We start from the raw sequence: 22,891 nt of genomic DNA on the forward strand, positions 1-22,891 counted from the left end.
ATTTATGGAGCCTTCTCCAGTGAGTTGTTTAATTGTCCACCACCATTCACAACTGGATGTGGAAGGACAGCAGAGCTTGGATCTGATCCATTGGTTGTGGGATCGCTTAGCTATGTCTATCATTTGCTGTTTTTGTCGTTTGGCATGCAAGTAGTCCTGTTTGGTAGCTTCACCAGGTTGCCACCTCATTTTTAGGTATGCCTGGTGCTGCTCCTGGCATGCCCTCATGCGCACTCCATTTAAACAGGGTTGATCCCTGGCTTGATGGTAATGGTTGAGTGGGGGATATATTGGGCCATGAGGTGGCAGATTGTGCTGGAGTACAATTCCGCTGCAATTGATGGCCCACAGCGCCTCATGGATGCCCAGTCTTGAGTTGCTAATTCGGTTCGAAGTCTGTCCCATTTAGCATGATGATGGGCTGGGATCCGAAGGGATGGGCCCATGATAGGGGGTCGAGGTCGTGATGGGAAGACCGGAGGGGGGGGGAGGGCTACTCTGCAGCAGGGATTAGCTGGGGCGGCGATCGGTCGGGGATTTAAAGTTTATTTATTAGTGTCACAAGGAGGCTTACATGAGCACGGCAATGAAGTTACTGTGAAAATCCCCTAGTCGCCACACTCTGCCGCCTATTTGGGTATACTGAGGGAGAATTTAGCACGGCCAATGCACCTAACCAGCTCATCTTTCGGACTGTGGGAAGAAACCGGAGTACCCGGAGGAAAGCCACGCAGACACGGAGAGAACGTGCGGACTCCACATAGACAGTGACCCAAACCGGGAATTGAACCAGGGTGCTTGGCACTCTGAGGCAGCAATGCTAAACACTAGCCACTGTGCCACCATGCACAGTGGGAGGATCGGAGCCAGGCAGGGGGAGGGGATATTAATATTGGGGCCAGTGGCTGGAGGGAATATTGGGGCTAGCTTTCGGCCAGGGTGGGGTGATATCGGGGCCAGCGATCGGGGAGGGGGTGATGATCAGCGGGGGAGGGTGTGATGTCTGGGGGAGTGGGGCCAGTGCCAGATCTCTGTGTACATGATGCACTGAGAGATTGGGGTACATGCGCAGTAGCACCCCTACAGCTCAGCAGCCAGCTTCCTGGCCTGTGTGGGCTCCACCCACTCCCCCTACTGGCGAGAATCACATTTGGTGCCATACGATTGCGTCGGGAAGCTCGCCCAAAAATGGGCGCGATTCTCTGCCTTTTACATGCTCGTTTGGCACTTAGTGATTTGGTAAGATCGCCCCCTACATCTTTTAAGTGGACATAAAATATCCCACTTCACTATTCTAGAAAGTGTAAGGGAATTCTCTCCATCTCCTGGCTCACGTTTCTCAACAAACATCATTAAAAGAGATTAACTGGTTATTTATGTCATTGCTATTTGTGGGATTTTACATTGTTCATCTTGGTTTCTGGATTTACTCCATTACAACAAAGGCTACACTTCAAATGTCTGAGACATTCTGTGATAGATAGTGAAGCAGACTATTAAAAAAAAATTCTTAAAGGTATCAAGAATTAATATAAATGTAAATCTACTATGACATGCTGTTTCACACCAAAAATGTAGAAATGTAAATAAGATGTGCACAAATCCCTACACGCTCAGTCCCAAGGAGAGCTGAGGCCTGCCCACAGAAACCAGTTTAGAAACCAGAAAAGCTAAAACTTACTGTACAACTTCTCAAATGTATTAACTGCATTGATCACAATATTAACCAGTGTAAGAAATTGACAAGTGAATCTTTACTGCTCACAATTAATTACTGCATTTGGTTCTGTATATTTTGTCCCAATGAACTCAACATTATTGTATTCAACCAGATGTTTACCCTTTGACCTGCATAAATTACTTTTTTAACAAGAGAAAGTTTAGTTACACTCTGGTTCTGGTTGCTCCTGTAAGTGGACCTTGCACCTCTACGTCTAATATTCAGTTGTATGATTCAAGAATATAACAGTTGGACCCTTTGCTATCTGAACTGGACATTGTGCCCACTGTATATGGTCTCATGGGCATACTCAGTAGAAGAACTGAATAATGGCCATGTGCTTGATCATGGAAAGTATTGTACTAGTTGGGTTGGTACCATTTTAAAAGTACAACACATTTTTCTGTGTATTAGGAGATTGGTCTGAACTCAGCAAATTTCACTCCTAATCCAGTGCAGATACACATTACAAATGTAGGTAAAGAAAATGACATGTACTATAAATGTTAAAGAAAGATCTGATCTGAAATAAAAATAGGTATATGTTGGAAATACTCAGCAGGTCAGGCAGTATCTGAAGAGAGAAACAGAGTTAACTTTCCAGGTTGATAATGAAAGGTGATAAACTGTAATGTTAACACGGACCCAGATCTTCTCGTCTCTGAATCATTGGAGACCAGCCGTACAATCCAAGGTGTATGTTGGTCCCCCAGGAAGTCTGGGCACACTGATTCTGAGTCAAAGATTTCAGACAGTTTCAATTTACTTGCCAGAAAATGTTTGCCAAATCCTTGTCTTAACTCCTGGGTAACAATACAAGTGACTCTTCCAATCACACACTAACCCACCCGACTCCCCCTTCGACCCCCTGCCAGCCCACTCTGACCCCTGCCCCCTTTACTCCCCCCACCCCCACCCCCACAACTCCCCTGCGGACCTGACCCAACCACCCTTCCTGACCTGACCTGACTAGCCTCCATCACCTGCACACCTTTTCCCATCGGATCTGACCACTATGACTCACCTACCCATCTCGCCAGCCTGCTACCCTATCCACATGCCACCTTACCAACTCACGGAATTGCCATCCTACCCACTTACCCACCCATTCACCAATTCACTGAAAAGCTTTGGGACCTTTAAACACTTACCAAATAGGCAGCAGCACCATAACACAGCAGTGTGGTTTCTGATCTGATTCTCTTCCTGTTCTGTCCATGGATTCCTGTGCTGAAGGAGTTGCTCTGCATTGTGGTTCAAAGGTTTGTCCAGAAAAATCATATACAGGTAAGTGGGTAGTTTTCTGTCTGATCAACATGGGGGAAAAAACAATTATTCAGCTGATCAGAAGATTTACAAAAAAAGTCAATTGTCTTGTTTCAGACTTAAAAGTACTGGCACGGTGGTTAGCACTGCTGCCTCACAGCGCCAGGGACCCGGGTTTGATTCCCGGCTTGGGTGACCGTCTGTGCATCGTCTGCATGTTCTCCCCGTGTCTGCGTGGGTTTCCTCTGGGTGCTCCGGTTTCCTCCCACAGTCTGAAAGAAGTGCTGGTTGGGTGCATTGGCCATGCTAAATTCTCTGTGTGTACCTGAACAGGAGCTGGAGTGTGGCGATAGCGGATTCTCACAGTAACTTCATTGCAGTGTTAATGTGAGTCTACTAGTGACACTAATAAACTTTACTTTTAAATGCATATAATAATGCAGGAAACAATTGCTTGACACTGAAAGTTTGAGCTCACAATGCAATATATACAGTACAGAAACGACAGAGTCACTGATTAGCCAAAACATTTCCTTACCATTGGGTGGGGGGGGGACGACGGGGGCAGACTGTGGCCCAAGGGTTACATGCAGTCCATCTGGGTACTGGGTATGGCCCACGCAACACCTTGTTGACTGTTGCCCACGTGTAGGTTTGCCACATTCTGCTGATTTCCATCTGCGTAGCTTTTTTTTTCCTACCAGTATAACTGAAGTGATACGCACATAAAGCAAGGGCAAGTGAAGTGAGGTGCATGCTGATTACATACAACATTGGCCAAGAGAACCGTGCGTGCTTGCTGCATCCAAAGTGTAAATATTTGTTTTGTTTTTACCATTTGAAGTTGATAATTTTATTAATATATAATTGATTAAGCATTTTCTATTACTTGTTACAAAATATTCTGCATGTATAAAATCAACCTTGTACATGGTGTCATGGGTAGTGAACAAGCTCAATTTCAATCTTATGACCTACTGCGATAAAGGAGGGCCATTCGTATGGCCCACTCACTAGCCTGGGTTGTCCATCACTGATCTAGGCAGCCACTCCAAGTTACCAACTGGATTCAATAGCAATGAACTACTTTCAGCTTTTCATTTAAGTATTTATTTCTAAGATTTAGTCAGTAATTTTGGGATCTCATTCAACTTGATTTCTGAATAACTTGCCATTGGGCCTTGATTTAAAGGTTTTACTTGCTGTGTGTGTCCTCACCAGTCATTTAAGAAAAAAAGATTGTAGGGCATCATTTCCTTAATATTCTGGGAATTGTTAACATGCCAGTCCTTCAATATACACAAGTGCACAAATACATATCCTAGATATTCAGTTCTAATGTTTGATACACAATTTTCTTTTAACTTCTACATTTTCTCTCTGCCTACATACATTGAGGTACAATGGGTATAATAAAGTATTTTGCATTGTATTCTTGTGTTTATGAAATCCAGGTACTTTGTCACCAAATCATGCTCGGAATGGAGAAATGCCCTCTGATACATCTAATATTTCACCATACCAAAGGATCAACAGTGAAAGTGCAATTGGCAACAGTTCCACATTTTGCCAGAGTATGAGGGAATCAGAAGATCACATTCAAGGTTTGAATTTTGAGTACTTGATTGAATTTTAGTCTGCAGCATGGTTAAGGTAATTTCAGATGGTCAAACCAAAACTAGGGAGATATTTGTGATTTATTTTCGTGATATTAAAATAAATATCAGTGAATTGACATCTGTAAGGTTTAGCATAAATAATTGTTTATTGTTATATTTGCCCCCTTTCTGAGGGTAGGGAGTCGTCCATTAATGTTTCATGGCTGCCTGTTGCTCTCCAGTACCTTGCTTTTATTCATTTTGTTTGTGTCTCGACAGTGAATTCTTTAGTTTATTCAATATGGAGGCAATATGCAACCTTAACCAATACAAAATGTGCACTGATGTATAATGTCACTGGAGAGCAAGCTGGTTGATTGCATCTCTGCTCACCTTATTCTAAATTGCTGAGACCAGTTGTAGCAGCCCTCTTACAACCCTGATTTGAATTGATGCATTTGCACCCTTCCTGTTCTGTATGCCTTGGTTCCAATTTTGTTTTTTTTTAAAGTTAATTTTCCTCATGAGCATTTGAGGAAAGTTTTATATGTTATCTTTCAATAATTGATAGATTCAAACCATACATTGTATTTGTTTTGGATATGTACAGCCACTGGAGGTATCTGTTATTGGAAAACCTATCACAATATTCGCAACTGAAACAGAAACCGTTGGAAATATTCAACAGATTAGGAGGGATAAGCATAGTTAACATTTCAGGTCTCTGACCTTTTATCAGAACTAGGAAACGTTAGAAATGTAGTATGTTAAAGTTACTAGGTTTAGTTAAAGATGTAACAATATTTTCACTTTTGTTCTAATATTGAGGTGCAAAACTATTTAAATTGGATTTGTCAAAATATTGACATTGGTCCGGATTGTGCAGTCAGTGACGAAACAATGACACTTGTCATTCAAAACGCAGACCACTGCCCACTGAAGTTCTGTAGTCTTTTTGGTAGAGACTTTCATTGGGCACTTGATTGAGCATAGTGCCCTCCGAAAGAACAACGACAAGGCACTTCAACCAATCAATTACAGAATCCTCATTGAGACATGCAGACTAATACCAGGAAGTACAAATTAGAATTAAATCATGTGGACAAAGTTAAATAATGTTTGTAAAAGAAAGATGAGATTAAGAACGAAAGCTAAAAGAGATGGACAGGAAAAAAAAATCAATCTCCAACAGCAATTATATTCTGAGGAATGAGACTCCACACTAATAAAAATTAACTTATACGCCAGAAAGGTTGATCAGCAGTAAGTATTACTTATCATGCCATTACAAATAAATTTCAAGTCAAATTCACCAGTTCACCACTTCATCTACATCTTGGGAGACACCTTACTTTGAAACTGACTCCTAATTTTAGATTTCCTACACAGGGGTAAACATCCTCTCTGCATCTATCTTGTAAAATACCTTGGAATCTTATATGTTTTGATGAGGTCACCTCTTGTTGTTCTTAACTCCGATAAGTATGGCCCAACCTGCTTAACTTTTCCTCGTAGTACAACCCCTTCATCCCAGGAATCAACTTGATGAACCTTCCCTGAACTGCCTCCAATACAAGTAAGTCCCTTCCGAATTAAGGGGACCAAAGCTGTACATGACACTCTAGATATGGTCTCATTAATGCATGTGTGACGAGACTTTTCCTACTTTTATACTCCACCATCCTTGCAATAAAGGTCAACATTCAGTTTCCCTTGCTAATTACTTGCTGTACCTTGAAGATAACGTTTTGTGATTCATGTACAAGACCGATAGATGCCTCTATACCAGAGCATTCTGCAGGCTTTTACCATTTAAATTATTTGTTTTTCTATTCTTACTGCCAAAGTTCCACATTTTCCCACATTAGACTCCATCTGCCAATTTTCTGCCCACTCAATGTCTTTGAATGCACTTTGTCTTCCTCACAGCTCGCATTCCTACACATCTTTGAATCATCAGCAAACTTGGCTACAATACACTTTTACTTTCACCCCTGATGAAGGTGACTTAAATTTCTTATTGATGCAGTTGTGTGAGAAATGTCCTTTTACCTCACTCCTGCACACACAATTTCATGGATGCCTTCAAAATAAAACTTAAATGCTGAAATAAAAGTCTGAATTAACCTTTTAGAAAGTCTCACGTTTGCCCATGCAGCTAACCTCGCTGCTCTCCGTACTTCGAGATAAATGTGTTTTCTGAGTCTCTGATTACCCAGCAGTTCAGCAGTTTCACTTGCCCTCCTTTCTTTGTGGTGGCAGCTCACTTGTAGGTGTAAAAGTGTCAACATTTTCTACCCATGGATGACTTTCTGGCTCAGCTTCTTATTTGTTGCTGTTATTGACTGAGAATCCTCCAATTCTTCACTTTTACATTTAAACATACCCACTAGGGTCTGTTCCTTGAAAAATCAAAGTAGAATTTTATAAAATTCCACACGGTAAAATATACTTCAAACTATCGTTTTTACTTTCAATTTTTCTGTCAACGTTCCTTTAACCATTTAATTAAATAATAAGTAACTTTAGTGCCTACTCTTGTTTATCTCTTTCAGACACTTCAAAGTATTTCTCTGAATTATTTAAGTTTCAATTCTAGCTGTAGCCCTGCTTACTTAATTCTTTCAGCTCCAATCCCTCAGTATTTGACCTCAAAGGTTTAAATTAATTCATAAATATTTTTTCTCTGTCTCTCACTCTGTTAAATATCTCCACACAGCTTCATTCCTCCTCCCTCTCTCATGCAGCCTCCTGCTTTCTGTCGATTGTTTGACGATGCCACCAACGTTACTAATAGCATCGACCATTTACCCTCCCTGAAGGATGACTTAAGCCTCATGCTCCCCCTTCCCACAAGAGTTTTGATGCTTTCTTCTGAAGCTCACATGAGACGCCTCCCTGAGCACATGAGACACATACTGTTCGCACACTGGCACTCGCACAAAAGCCCAACTGTCAGAGGCAGCGCTCTGATTGATGTAGCAGAGGTCACGTATCCCCTGGCTGGCATGGGGAAGCTGCTGCTTTTAATCAAGGAGGCAGGTGATTGATGGAAGGGGGAGGTTGCAAGAGGGGCAGGAGATGTCAGTGAGGCTCCGACCCACATCTCTGCCTTTCTATCTCCAGTGCAAATGTCTTGCCGGTACGGTGTACTGGACCATATCGACTTACTTTCACCTTTGCCCCTCATTCAAATTATTAATATAGATTGTAAATACGCGAGGTCCCAGCACTGATCCCTGTGGAATTCTGCTGTTTACAGTTTGCCAGTGTGAAAATGACCCATTTATCCCAACTCCCTCAGCTGGATTTTATGGTTTTCGGCAGGGTGAATGAGGGGGCATAGGAAGTGCATGGTCTGCTGCTCTCACCCCTGCTGCTTCAGCACTGTGAATCAAGGGGGGGGGTCTTCATACCAATTGGGCATGTAGTGTGGCATAGCTGGCAGGAATGAGTTTAAGCTGTGAACCAAAGTCGATCATGACCATCAATTTAAAGTCACGCTGGCATCAAATTGATGGCAGCTTCACGAAAAATCCACATTTGCTGAAAGCATTCTTTGGAGAACGCTGCAACTGTAGCAGATAGTGAAGCAGTGAGCAGCAGCAGGCGAGAGCATGTTTTCCGTTCGGTTAGACGTGAGTACATTACAAATTCGAGGGAAAAAACATTAAATGCCCCCTTTAAAAGGGACACTGTTGATCTTTAAGAGACAACCTAATTTTACAACTGCAATGTTGTCAATATCCTGGAAGGGTCCGAGTGGATTACAAACCGCCTTACCCAGACATGAAAAGACTTTTGAAGTTCAGTGAATCCTCAAAAAGACGTAGCTTTCCCTGAAGATGTGAAAACCTTGGCCCTCTCTGAACACTGCAGCTGATAAGGAGGCTTTGGATTGCTAAATCAAATTACCACTTGCCTTATTTGGAAGATGTCTTGGCATTTTGTCTAGATCACATGATAACTGCATCCATCTTGGCTCCTGCAAAAAGCATTAAAAAGGCCAGGAAGCTAAGAGATCCAGAGAGAAACATCTTCAAAGGAGCCGACGAGCTTCAACCCAGGGAGAGAGGGAGAAATATCCAGAAGAGCTAATAGTCTGCTGAGAGTAACTGGGCAGCTAAAGGTGCTACATCTGCAGAACAGAAGCAAGGAACTACCTTCCCTCCCTCTACATCTGATTCCATCTTCAAAATTCATCTCTCTAATTTGATAGTGGAAGTCATCACAGCTGAAGAGACAACTTTACAATCTCAAGATCTTCACTTCAGATAACACAACATCTTGCTTTCAAATATATTAGGCCTGCACGAAACCGTAGAGAGACTGAAATCCAATTTTCATAAGTATTGTTTTTATCTTTCTCTGTAGCGAACCTTTGTGTGCGTTAGTGATTTTATTTTCTTGGGTAACTTCCAGAGCAAGTGTGAAATAAACGAATCTTTAAGTACAAAGGCTTTGCTGCTGTTATTTTTAAACTGAACACATTGCTCCAAAATATATAAATACACTGCTCACAGGTGACTTTGGGGAAACATCTTTTAAAGTGTCCATGACATTTTGCAGCAGTGTCTCATTCAGGACCCTGTCCAGAGAGGAAACATAATATCTGATGCACATGTCCCATTCCCCTTCTGAATATTGTGTTTGGAAAAGTCATTTTCTACTCTCCAGCTCTGTTTTCCTCTCAGCAGAGGCTGAAAGACAATGGGCAGAATTCTCCCATCCTGCCCACTTCAGTCGGGGGTGGGATGTGAGGGGATGGTGGGAATGATGAACACAAGGGGCAAAGGGGAAGAAAGACTGTGCAAGGGCTAAGAGAGGTGAAAGGAGGGAGCAATGGGGAAGGAAGGCTGTGGGGGGGGGGGGGGGGGGGGGGTAGATGGGTGAACACAAGGGGCGGGCAGTGGCGAAGAAAGGTTGTGCATTGGGGGGGAAGTTGAACACAGTGGGGGTAACGGGGAAGGAAGGCTGTGAGGGGGAATGGGGGCACTATAAAAGGTAGAGGGTCAGGAAGGTGGAGAAAGATGAGAGACAATGAAAAGCAGAGGATAGACTGAGAGGTGGGAAGCTGGATACCAACAAGGGTACGTAATGCTGACAAACAAGGGATGTCAAAGTGAAACCACATGTTTGACTGGAATGGAATGCATGTAGGCTCTGGAATAGGAAGTTAGGAGTTGATTGTGGCACATGAGCGATGGGTCCACTCAGAAGGTGGATGGTGATTTGGGAAAGGATCTTGTAGTCCTTCGTCTTCATGGTAATGGGGAACTCTGAAAATCCAAGACCTTGCAGTCAGGAGCAACGGAGTACACAAAATGCACTATGGAGAAATGGAAAGGAGTCATAGATTACAGGCAGTCCAGGGGCTATGTTGACCTCCTATTCAGAGGTCAGAGATAGGAAACAGTCCGGGAGTGCAGAGGGCTTGCAGCAGCAGGAATCATTGGGAGCATGGTACACTCCAAATGTAGGGAAGGGCAAATGCTGTGTGCCTCAGAGGCATAAAGCACAGCTTGGTGTCCAAACCGATCTCTCAATTGCTGTCTCTGGATGCAGATATTAACTGGAGACATTTGTAGCCTGTAGATTGGAAACGCATAATAAAGGAAGGGGGGGGGGGCGGTGGGTGGAGGTAAAGTTCTTCTGCGGGGCTCACCTTGACAATACACATGACCTTGTGATGGGATGGGTAGACATCTACATGGGGCATATGCACGTCACAGGTGATGGGTTTAAGAGGGAGGGTTGGACTGTCCAACACAGCAACAATGGGATCCAGTATTATCTGGGGAGACTGGAGAACAAAAGGAGGAAGTTCTCCCTTCATATTGTGAGGATCGAGAATTATATCTGGCAGATGGACAGAGAGGGAGGGAATGTCAGATTCCATTTGGAAATAAAAATTAAGAACCACCATTTCGCTGGTCACAGTAATGGTGCTGGCTCAAATCAAAAGTTACAGTGAATCTGATCAGGAGGAGTTTGAGACAGTGTGGGAGGAGTGCTGGGCTTAGTGGCTTCTTCTGGTGGTACCACTTAACTTGTCGGTGCCGCAAGAGCAAACAGGACTCGACTTAGTTGGAAAGGAAAGAGATCTCCTTGGGAAGAAAGCTACTGATGGCCAATGCCTTTATTAGCACTATTAAAGGGACACTCAGAACTCAGTGGCTTCACATCACAGTTACTGCATCTGAAGAGTAAAACCTAGGAATGTAGAATTCGTGAATGCACAAATTTGTATGGTATTCTATCAATGAAGGCCAGTCACATGTTCAGCAGAATCAGCATTCATAGTGGGCCAAAGGGCATCCACTCATTGATCATGAGCAACTGAATGGTTATTCGTATGTCTCATCAGAGATTGGAGCGCAGAGCTAGGGTCACTCATCTCATTTACATCTTATCCCATACTTTAGCCAATTTTATCTTTATACCTTTATTTAAGTTTAAAACACTAATTATGGACCCATGTTTCTCACAAACTGAATATGAAATGCCATCATGCTATGATCACTATCCCCTCGAAGATCTTTTACTATGAGACCATTAATTAATCCTGTCTCATTAAATATTACCAAGTCTAAATGAGCCTATTTCTAGGTTGATTCGAGAACTAACTTGTTCTATGAAACTATCCCAAATACACTATTGTCGGAATTCTACCGCCCCGCCCGCCACAGAATCGGAGCGGGTGAGGATCAGACAATGGAAATGTCTGTTGACCCCGGGCGGGAATTTCCGGTCTCGTTCGAGTGAGGCTGTAAAATCCCACCCTATCATGATCACCTTTGCCAATTTGTTTTGCCCAGTCTATATGAAGATTAAAATTGCTCATGATTATTGCAGCATTTCTCATCAATTTCCCATTATTTCTTGACTGATGCTCTGTCCTACATTGCTCCTACCAGTGACTTATTTCCCTTGCTATTTCTTATCCTTACCCAAACCGAGTCTACATCTTGATCATGTGAGCCATAATCATTTCTCACTACTGTACTTACTTCATCCTTTATTAACCGAACCACCTTCTTTACTTTTTAAAATGTTGACTACACTTGAATATTCAGTTTCCAGCATTGCTCATGACATCTAAGTCTAGTAATTTCATCTGCCACCCAATCAATTAAGCATTGAGAATAATCATCTAAATTATTTACCATATGGAGGGAGTAGAGGTAAAGATACTTCATGTGTATTTTTCACTACTTCCCTGTAAATGGAAGGTTGTTAGGTTAGAATACACGGATCAATGACCTGTGATTTCCCTTACATGTCAAGAAAGACAGAACTAAAGGAGTTTCTTGTTGATCTTTAACACTGGTGTGTATGCAAGTAAAATAAGTATCTATCAAATACCTACAAATACCTAACTAACCAGTTAAATGTCTATCTTTCCATTGAATCCCTCTTGTTGGGCTAGAATTAATGGAGACAACAGGGATTGGGGGAGCCTCATTGTTGTCTTTTTTAGAGAAGGCCCACTACGCATTTAAATAGACAGTGGTGGAATCAAGGGTGCTGGGGGGGCTGAAACTCCACCTGCCAAGGCTGCTGCTGGTACACAACTCAGTGGTTATTAGTGGATCTCCCTTTCCAATGCCAGTTCCCTCAATCAGGTACTAAATAGTTTCAAACAAATTACGCACCCCTGGGAGCCTGAAAGGAACTTTACTCAGGTTTGCTTGTTGTGCTGCCTGCATGGTAAGCCCTTGACCCAGGATGAGGTCCTTAATTGGGTATTAATTGCAGGGCAGGAAGGCCAGCCATGCATCTACCCGTTACCAACTTATGTTGGAGGTGGGAAGGTGACATCCTCCCACCTGATTAAATGACCCCCCCCCCACCCCTGGCTACCAAGGTCACTTACATGGGAGAGCAGCAAAATTCAGTCTTTTGTATATTGCAGTCATGCAAATGCATAGAAATGTGTCAGATGTTTTTTTACTACTTTCATGGGACATAGACATCACTGGCAAGGCCAGCGTTTTTATTGCCCATTCTTGACAGCCCTTGAGGAGGTGTGGTGAGCAGCTACCTTAATCTACTGCAGTGAGTATGGTGCAGATTTTGTAGGATTACAAATATTTAACAAAGGTTCTTTTATTGTTAGCATTAAATATTATTTTTTTTCTGATTGTCGTTCGTAGCCTGACTGCTGACTGTTGTCAGTATGTGCAATCAGCCCATAAAGCATTTTTCATCAGATTAAGCCTGGAAATATTTTTTTTTTGTTAAGCATAGAAGGTAAATTGATGAACATTGGTTAGAATTTGTCATTTTATTCATTCATTTTTGAAATGCTCATTAAAATAGTTACCGCATAATTAGAAGTTAAGACATAAATCTGTTTTCCAAGATGAAATAGGTATGTAAGTGATTATGCTTGCATTCATCTCATTTGTTGCAATACCACAATTACAAGATGATTTGCATACTTTCTTATCAAGCGGAGGAAAATTTTCATTGCATTGGGTAAGGCAACATGAGGAGGAATATAGCAATAAAACGTCACCCTTTTGCACGAGAAACATTTTGAGAAAATCAGCCACAAGTTAATTAACCCTTCAGGCCTGTGGGGTCATGTTTTTCTATTCATATTAAAAATGATATGGCACTTCTGAATTGTTTTTGTTTAATCTTCCACTGCCATTCATGCCAAATTATTTGCTACATTGTTAATTGAACTAGCTTGCTCTTCCTGTCTACTGAACTAAAGCCAAAGGCCTGGAGGATTGTAAAGATTACAATTTTGTTCAAAAGGTGGAAGCCAGTCAGTTTAATATTGTGGTGGGGAAACTGTTAGAAGTAAGAAGTAATAATCCAAGGAAAAAGTAACCAGCACTTAGAGAAGCTTGGACTAATAAAGTAGAGTAAGCACAGATTAGTTCAGGACAAATTGAGTTAGACTGTATGGTCATGTGATGACATGGCTACAAAAAGGGTCATGTGTCGAGACTACGGGAGTTCTGAAGTGCAAGCAGAGCTCAAGCAGGGAGTAGCTGTTCAGCTAGTCAGTAAAGTATTGTTTGTTACAAGTCCTTATTGTCACTGTTTGGGAGCCCATCACTTCTGCATGTTGTTGGGTGTTGGCAGTATGGCACAAGGACTTCGGCACATCGACCTACTTGTCTTCGACAAGAACATTGCAGACAGTTGGGAGAGGATTGAAAAGGTGTGCAGTATTTACTGCAGTAGTGCATTATCTGACATCAAAAAAGGTACAAGCTTGCATCTTACTAAACTTACCGGGCCCTGAGGCAGTCAAAACATTTGACTCGTTTGTTTTCCAAACAGAGGAGGAGAAAGAGGACCCTGAAATAAGTTCGAGAACATTTGTCTTCCAGCAAAAAATATAATATTTGACAGGCACGCATTTAACTCAACAAACCAAAAGTAGATGAATCAATACAATCTTATTCAGCAACCTTGAAAATCTTAGCGAAGAAATGTGCATTTGACACTCTTACTATTTGGTGAGTCAGGAATTGAATAGTCTGCAGGGTCCACGGTGATTTTGTCCATAAGCAGCTGCTGAGAGAGAGAGAGAGATTTAACACTGCAAACAGCCATTAGCATCTGCATGCTAAATGAATAGTCAGAAAAAAGCAGCAGGAATTTAAGGAGGGAAACATAAATTTTCACAATACAAGGCACACTCTGCCCCAACTGCCGTGGCCTCATCCTCACAACAGAACAGCATGTTTTGCTCATGTTAAATATCACGATAGATGGGCAAGTAGAATCATGTCGCAAAACACTGCAGTTTGAAACCACAGCAGCCTTCCTCTGCCACCAGCCACATTGCAGGCCGGTCAGTCCTCCAGGGGTAAGAGCATCAGCAAGATGAATTAACTGGAGCTCAGCCAAAGCAGTGAAACCACTGACCCTTCACTAACACACTATTGTGAGAGTGTTGACACCAGCACCAAAAAGGGAGAGATCTTTACCACCCTCAACATGATTTGCAGCAATGCAAAACTGAAAATAAAGATTGGCAGCGAAGCAACATATAACATATTATCCAGTCGATTGCTACGGGAACTAGACCCATGTAGAATATCAGGCTCCAGTACCCAGGTGGATCTTATGGCATATAAACCATTCACACTGAAGGTGTGGCCACTCTCCACTGCACTTAGAGCAGTTTCAAGTTTCATGCAGTTGACCAGAACTTAAGGCCACTGCGAGGACTTTGGGACAGCATCACACGGGCTCATCCAGAGGTACTTGTTTTACAACACCAGGCCCCAGAAATGAAAAAATACAAAGACCTCGTCAATTGTGCCATCATTGGTAAGCTACCAGTAGTATACCACGTGAGACAAGATGACTCAGTACCACCAACAGTTTGTGCTCCGAGAAGAGTACCGATAGCCATGAAACAGAAGGTAGTCAGTGAGCTGCATTGGATGACAGCACTAGGTATCAAACTCCTATTGACGAGGCCACAGAATGGATTTCGGCAACGGTGGCTGTAGTAAAGAAAGATGTGATGTGGAGATGCCGGCTTTGGACTGGGGTGAACACAGTAAGAAGTCTCACAACACCAGGTTAAAGTCCAACAGGTTTATTTGGTAGCAAATACCATAAGCTTTCAGAGCGAATTTCCACTCCATCTGACGAAGGAGCAGCGCTCCGAAAGCTTATGGTATTTGCTACCAAATAAACCTGTTGGACTTTAACCTGGTGTTCTGAGACTTCTTACTGTGTAAAGAAAGATGGCATGGTCAGGATTTACATTGACCCAGTGCATTTGAACATGGTACTGCTCAGACCTCATCACCCTATGAAGACAGTGGAACAGATGCTAGCAGGCCTGCCAAATGCTCAGGTTTTCAGCATCCTGTATGTAAAATGCGGATTCTGGCAGATCCCACTGGATGAAGAATCCTCAAAACTTACCACATTCATCCTTCCGGTGGGCAGATATCATTTTCTTCGCATTGCCTGTCTACTGGCAGCAAGATCTTCCAGCAGTGCATAGGACAATTCTTTGCAGGCCAACCCTGCAAAATCATTTTTGATGACATCCCAGTTTGAAGTCGTTCTATAAAAGAACATGATGCATGGTGATGTTGGAAAACTGGATTCTCATTTCAGTTGTGGCATTCACTCTGCTGTGACAAAGAACTGAAGGCTGACCTTGTTATCTTCAGTGTGAGGAGGGACCCTGCCTCCTTCACACACACAACTGTTTGATGTCAAGGCTGATGTTAGAGAGCTGGATTTTCAATTCAGGTGTGGCATTCCGTCTGCTTCTGATTTTTGCTTTTGTAGCTGTGCATTGGGTGAAACCACTTTCACACAAGTATGTTGAGGCAAAAGAAAGAAGCTCACAAACTGCTCTCTTTGCCATGTTAGAATACTCGTGTATTTAGCTGCTGCAAAAACTCATCAACGATAGTGCAGCGAAGTGTTGCTTTAGTGTGCAGTCAAAAGTCATGTCAATCAGGCTCTCATAATCGTGCACTGATAAGACATCTGGTCCCGCTGTCTGAGCAAATGGGTAGCGAACCCACATATTGTGCTCACAGGCACTCAGAACCTGTGACCTCTGGAATTAGGAAAAGACATACAGTCACAAATACATTCGCCAGCTGGTATTCACCTCACTGTTGTCACATCCTCACCACTTCCTCACTGCCTCACCATCTCCTCTTGTTGCTTCACCGCCTCCTTGCTGTTTCACCACCTCACCTATTCCCCACTGCCTCGCCACTCAGCTCGCCACCCTCCATCTGTGGGCCTTGCAGCCCCGCCACCTACGGCCATGCCACTCTTCTTACGCTTCTCGCTGCCTCATCTCCTGTTGGTTCCTGCCCTCACCCTTAATCTTCGCTCATGGCTATGCACTTTTATGCCCAGCAACAGCAAGATTGAATAAATCAAATGGGCTAATCAAAGCAAAGCTTCTTGGAACACCAGATGCTGATGGGCTGGCGACCTTGCCCTGGTCTGTTTGATTTCTTTAATTATTTTGAAACTTTTTGCTTTCAAACTGACATTTGCTGGTCATGTGTTGGCTGCCCGCTTTGCTGGAAACCCTTTGTAGACTCTGGAACCCTGCCTTCACCCCCTGTGAGAGAAAGAAAATCCTCGGATCCCCATTTTAAATGGAAGACTCATTATTTTTATGCTTTGGTATCTAGTTCTAGTCTCCCCCACAAATGAAAACATCCTTTTAGCTCCATCCTGTCAAGTCCCCTCAGGATATTAAATGTTTCAATAATATCACCTCTCATTCTCCTATACTTCAATGAATACAGGCCCATTCTGTCCAACTTCTCCTCACAAGATAAATTCCCAAGCCCATATCGTTCGAGTGAACCTTTTCTGATGCATCTAATGCATTTATAACCTCTCTTATGCAAGGTTTCAGCTCGCAGTTTATTTAAAACCGATACAATGCAGATGAATTGTTTAATCCCATATTATTAATGAGATGTCCACATTCACTTTGAGAATGGCAGGTGATATTTCCCTTAAAATGGGAAGATAGTTCGGCAATTTTTATTGTTTGCCCTACTGTTGAAACATTGAGAGAGGACATTAGATTCCCAGCACATTTCACAGCTGAAATCTATAGGCCTTAGTGTTGGAGCTGGAAGCCTTACTTGCACATAGAGGAAAGGTAATGCCAAAACAAGTAAGTGAGCGTGTGAGCGACAGAGAGCCTGTGGAATTTCATTATTTATTCCCATTTTTCAGGGGCAAAGTGAGGTCGAATGAATTAGAATTTGACTTGACTTTTTGCTGTGTCAAATAAAGCAGCTTTAATGGCTCGTATCTATCTTACCAAGTGTTTCAGTTCATCTTTGGAAAAACTGGAGAAGCACTTGTAAGGATGCATGTGAAGGACTTGATATCCAGTCATTGGCCAAAACCTCACCCTGCAATGCTCACACCAGTAACAGGTATATGCGAATAAGGGACTTAACATCTTTAGGAAGCCACCCCTACTGTAGGATAGGTGAAGGAATCTCAAGGAACACAGGTGAAGGCATGGCTGAGGATGGTACGCAGCAGAGTATCTGCCTTTTTAAACAGACACAGTCAGCATTATTTTTATTCAATGATCACAAATCAACTGAAGGTTAAGGGAATTCTACCTATTCCATTGAGAAGTAATGCTGCCCTGTGGCCATGTAAGCAATCAGTTGCTCCCTGCTCTTGCTGAAACCCAGCAACTGACAAAGTCCCTGCTCATTCATGTTGATTCATGGCCTACATAGGGTACCTGTTGTGGTTGTTTGCCTTCACAATAAGTGGCTCATTTAATGCAGACATGGACAACTGATCGGCTCAAGTGATCCATGTCACCTGCTTCAGCTTGAAATAAGCCAAATACATAAATGTTAAGGGCAAGAAAAACTGACCAGCTGGCAGAGTGGGTTTGCAGATTCTCCTGTCCAAAGCTGCACAGTTTGCCTGCAAAATCTGGGATAACTGCAAAGTTAAGATGAAAGAAATCCTTGATCTGAAAAGGCCCTATCTTGAAGGTAGGGACAGATGTGAACAATACCCCTCCTATGCACTGCTCTCTGAGCCTGCTCTAATGTGATCTTCTTGTTGATGCTGAAACACCACCTGCTCCTTTCCTCTCTTCCTCTAATGCTAAAGGAATTTGAGCAAATAATTGCAGTGCACAGGTAAAATAAATATATATACAGCAATCTCACAATCTCAAATTATCCAATACAATGCCAAATCATTTTCGGGCAGATTTGTGATATGTGATTATTTGCAAGTGAGAGCTTGTTTCAGCACCCCTCACAAAAGTCAATTTCAATACTTCTGAATGAGTCCAACCATCAAGCACGATTCCCTTTTTCCTTTCGAAAAATACATTGGGATCCTTTGACTTTACAATTTAAGTAATTAAATGAGCTTAACATTTGCTTTAGGCAGCCAAACAGGCTGCCCCTGTGGCTGCCTGTGGACATGATCCCAATGAAATGACTATATATCAGTGGGACTGGGGCAATGAGTTCTTCACAATTTTGTTTTATCCCATTTCTACACAATGGACAACTTCAAAATCTAGCACTTATTGTTTACAGAAGTTGAGTATTGCCGAAAAAAGGACATGTTGTTGAAGCTTTTTGTCTTGTACTCTTCGGGACAGATGCAAGAACACCAAATTTCCAAAGGAACAAAAATTTATACTGCATGAGAAAAGACTTGCTGATTGAGCTTTTTAAAATTGTGTCATGGGATGTGGGCATCACTGCCAGAGCCTGCATTTGTTATCCGTTCCTTTTTGTCCCTTCATTTCAAAGGGCCTTTAAGAATCAACTACACATTGCTATGGGTCTGGGGTCGTATGTAGGCCAGACTGGATAAGGATGGCAATTTTCCCCTCTAAAGGACATTAGTGAACCAGAAGGTTTATGACATCAATTGTAGTTTCATGGTCACTGTTAATGAGACTGGCTTTATATTCCAGATTTGTCAATTGAATTTTAATTCCACCAGCTGCCATGGTGGGATTTGAACCCATGTTCCCAGTGCATTAACCTGGGTCGTTGGATTACTAGTTCAGTGATATTACCACTGTGCCACCATTTCCTGCTTTAATCAGCAAGTCGGCTCTAATTGTTCAAGATTTTGCCATGGAGCATTCGCCAAGAAGCTATTGTCCCCCATGCTTTTGTTTATTTCACAAAAAGGTGTAATGCCTGGACGTAGTCCTTTTGTGGCCGAAGTGGCAGGTCCTTGAATATGAATATATGCATCTTCTAACAATCATATGTGAGCTACATTGTGAGCCCAATTGGTAATTTTAAATTGGTTGTTAGTGTAATTCTAACACAGTTGGAATGGTTCATTAAATACTACCCAATCGCTGAATTGCATCTAACATTAGACATTATGAGCCCGATTTTACCATCGCGTTGCACCCGTTTTTGGGCCTGAAAACTTGGTAAAGTTGGGTGTGAGGCGAGTAGCGTGACCTGCGCCCGCCTCTGCGCTGGTTCCCCCTTTACCAAGGCCCAAAAATGACCACGATCGGGATCGCGCCCAAAATGGGCACGACGGCCATTTAAATGCATTGGCATGCATTTAAATTGACTTAATGGGCTGCACGCCTAACTTTACTGGCACTTCACCCTTTACCACCGCGTTTGCCCATCCAGAATCGGTGCGAAACAGACATGTTGCATAGAAGTCCGATTCGGGCACTCCAGTTAGTGAGGAGGTAAGTGCGGAGTGTCTGTCGGCTCTCTGCTTGAGATCAGTGGGGGAAGGAAGGGGGGGTCCGCTGCCAGTCTGCTTGAGATCAGTGGAGGGGAAAGGAGTCCACTACCACTCTGCCTGTGATCGGTAGGGGCCCGCGATCAGTCCTGGTGGAGGGGGTGGGGGGATAAGGGGGTCAGTAATGTTGTGATGGTGGGGCAATGTCTGTGGGGGCCAGGGGGAGGCATTATCCAGCCCAGGAGGGATGTGATAGGGGAGCAGCAAACTATCATTTTTTGTTCTGCGCATGCGCAGTTGGAGGCACCGATTGGAGCTGCAGGTTTTCGGGCGTGTTAAGCCCCGCCCACAGGCTTGTGCAGCACGATTTGGAATTGCTGATATTTTTGCAGGCAATGTATGTATGGGGTCTAAAAGTTAGATCTGAAACACTCCCAGTTTCAAGTCCACCCAGCACTTAGAATCAAAATGGTAAAATAGGGCCCTATGTTCTGAGTTTTGCAAGACCTCGACCAATCACACCCTTTTTTCATGCATTATTAATTATTACTTCCTTTGAAATTTGGCATTCTTTCATCTGTCCTGACAAGTGCGAGATGAAAAGCTTTTGCAGCATGTTTCTTCCTTCAGCAATCCAGCACTTAGTGTAACTGCAAAACCTCATGGATAAGTTTTTAGTACAAGATGTAACCCAAATAAAATAGGTCAGGATAACTCGCTGTTTCACTCTTAAGCTATTAAGTTATTAACTATTCCTCTTTTGCACAATTAGTTCTGTATTTCATAATGATCAACTGAATATCTTGTGTTATTAAAATGCCTTGTTATTTCTTGCTTGCTTTCTTTTGTCTCTTGTGTATTGAATCACAGTAATAAATTATCATTGGTTACTTAGCAAATATATTCTAGTTCATAGAACTCCGAATCAGTTATCACTCTCACTTTGGCTCACTTCGTATGAAATGCATAGCCTTGTTTTTCTCACTAGCTTTTATGGTGAAGACAGCTGTGATGCCAGTAGACAGATACTGAGTCCCCAAGTCTCAGGGAATTGTTAAGTGTGTCAAATTGTAAAGGGATATACTTTGAGCTGTCAATTTGGCTCCAGGATGAGATATGAGTCTAAAGAATAGCTAATCAGCAATTCTACCTGTATATAAGGCCCATGTGATTCACGCGACCATGGGCAAGGGTTCAGAGGTAGCCATTGTAAAGATTGGATTACAGGCTTTCCTAAAATAACATTGAATATCATGGGCAAGTGTTTAATCTTCCAAGCTCTGGGAGAAAGAGGGAGCCGCTGGAAGCTGAAAACGGGTCACAATGCTGAGATACCATGCTTGGATTGAAAAGATCAAATTCATAATGAATTCAAATGAAACTGGAAGATTTGCCTAGTTGCACTCGAGGGAAAATTGTAATACTGTCATTGTGATGGACAGTTCTGGGGCTAGAAGATACCAGGCAGAGAAAGGGAAAAAAACATGTAATGTAAACCTTCAGGAACGAAGAATTACTTTGGACTGTTTTTGGGGGAACTGAATTTTTACTTAAAGGGCTGTATACCAATGAAATATATTTCTTTCTTTGTGCTAAAAATAATCGTTTAAAGTATAAGTTGCCTGTAAAGATACTTTCATTTTTAGTGCTTTTGTTACAGTAAACATCTTAAACCCTGAAATTTTAGGTGCCTGAGTTATTAACTGGAAGTTCAAATTTATTTTTCAAATTGATCGGTCTCTTTGGAAATCATAAAAAATATATAAATTCTAAAACAACTTGATTACTTTTTTCAGATGGATGGCATTTTCCTGATCATTTAGCGAACAGTTTACAATACATTTCCTCTCAACATTCTACACCCTACTCCGAAGATTTCAGAAACAATTCACATTTACAACTAAATGAGAGCAAGACAGAAAATGAAAGTAGTTCAGCATCTTTAAGTGAAGATGATGAAAAAGATGATGAATTAAAACTGAAGGACATTTTTACATATTCATCACAACCGAGGTCAGCTCCTCATGGAAAGGTACAGAGCACTTCATCAAAAGGTTTCACGCGGACAGTAGATATGAAGGATCATGGAAAACAGGAAAATGCAGTTAAGCGAGGAGCTCAACTGGAGGATGATTTCCATGGAAATTATAGCAGTGAGGAGGTAAGCTCTGTCTAAATCGGTAAATTCTGTCTGTAACGTTTAGTTGTAGCTACAAGTAGATAATAATAGATGGCGTTTATGTACATGATGATAGATGCCCAAGTGTATACAAAAACATAATATATTATACATGTTGTGATCATTTGTTGTGAGGAAAAGTCTTGAGTAGCTTATTCATGTTACCTGAATAAGGTGCCTTTGAACATTATCCTCAGGATATTCTTAGCTGTGTTAATTATTGTAATGACAGTACTTGCAGAAAATTGGAGGTAGCAGAGTTGCCTTGCATGTTTCTCCGCAAAATGGACTAAATGAGCCCAGAAACGTATAGGGCGGAATTTTCTGCACTCCCATTGACCCGTGGCAGGATCTTCCAGTCCTGCCACTGTCAACAGGGTTTCCCATTTTTCACATTGTCCATTGCTGGGGATCCCACGGTGGGAGGGGTCGCTGTCAGCGAAACCGGATGATCTCACTGGCGGGTATGGTCAGAAAATCCTGCACATAGTACTTAAGTTTATTTGACCAAGAAGAGAAATAATGGCTCAACCTTATTCCAACCCTAATCAACAAAAAAAATGCACATTTACCTTCTTCAAATTTTTCTGAGTGATCTTCAAATGGAGGGTCCTTCACATCCAATCCAGTGCAACAAACCTCATAGGGAGCAACGCCGAGAATACACACTGAAGCTACCCCTTTTTTTTTAATAGCACTGGCTGCCTTACGCGAGTAAGTAAACATACATACAAAATAGGAACAGTGGTAGGCCATTTGACCCTGCGAGTCTACTCTGCCAATCAATAAGATCATGACTCATCTGTTCGGGCTGTGAGTTCTATATTCCCACCTATCCTGATAATCTTTGGCTCTCTTGCCTAACACGAATCTATCTACTTCTGCCTTAAAAATATTCTATGACCCCCACTTCCACGACTGTCG

At 42.4% G+C, this 22,891-nt stretch overlaps 1 protein-coding gene across 1 annotated transcript in view; it reads left to right on the forward strand.

The window, feature by feature from the left end:
* The window catches only part of cfap20dc (CFAP20 domain containing), a 284,000-nt gene that overhangs the window by 198,623 nt on the left and 62,486 nt on the right, over window positions 1-22,891 (forward strand). Inside the window, exons 11-12 of the mRNA XM_078210156.1 lie at window positions 13,687-13,811; window positions 21,585-21,949. Coding sequence (XP_078066282.1) covers window positions 13,687-13,811; window positions 21,585-21,949 — 490 coding nt within the window. The remainder of the gene's footprint in view (window positions 1-13,686; window positions 13,812-21,584; window positions 21,950-22,891) is intronic.

This window comes from Mustelus asterias, chromosome 3 (assembly GCF_964213995.1).
Source record: "Mustelus asterias chromosome 3, sMusAst1.hap1.1, whole genome shotgun sequence".
In the NCBI taxonomy this organism is placed as follows: Eukaryota; Metazoa; Chordata; class Chondrichthyes; order Carcharhiniformes; family Triakidae; genus Mustelus; species Mustelus asterias.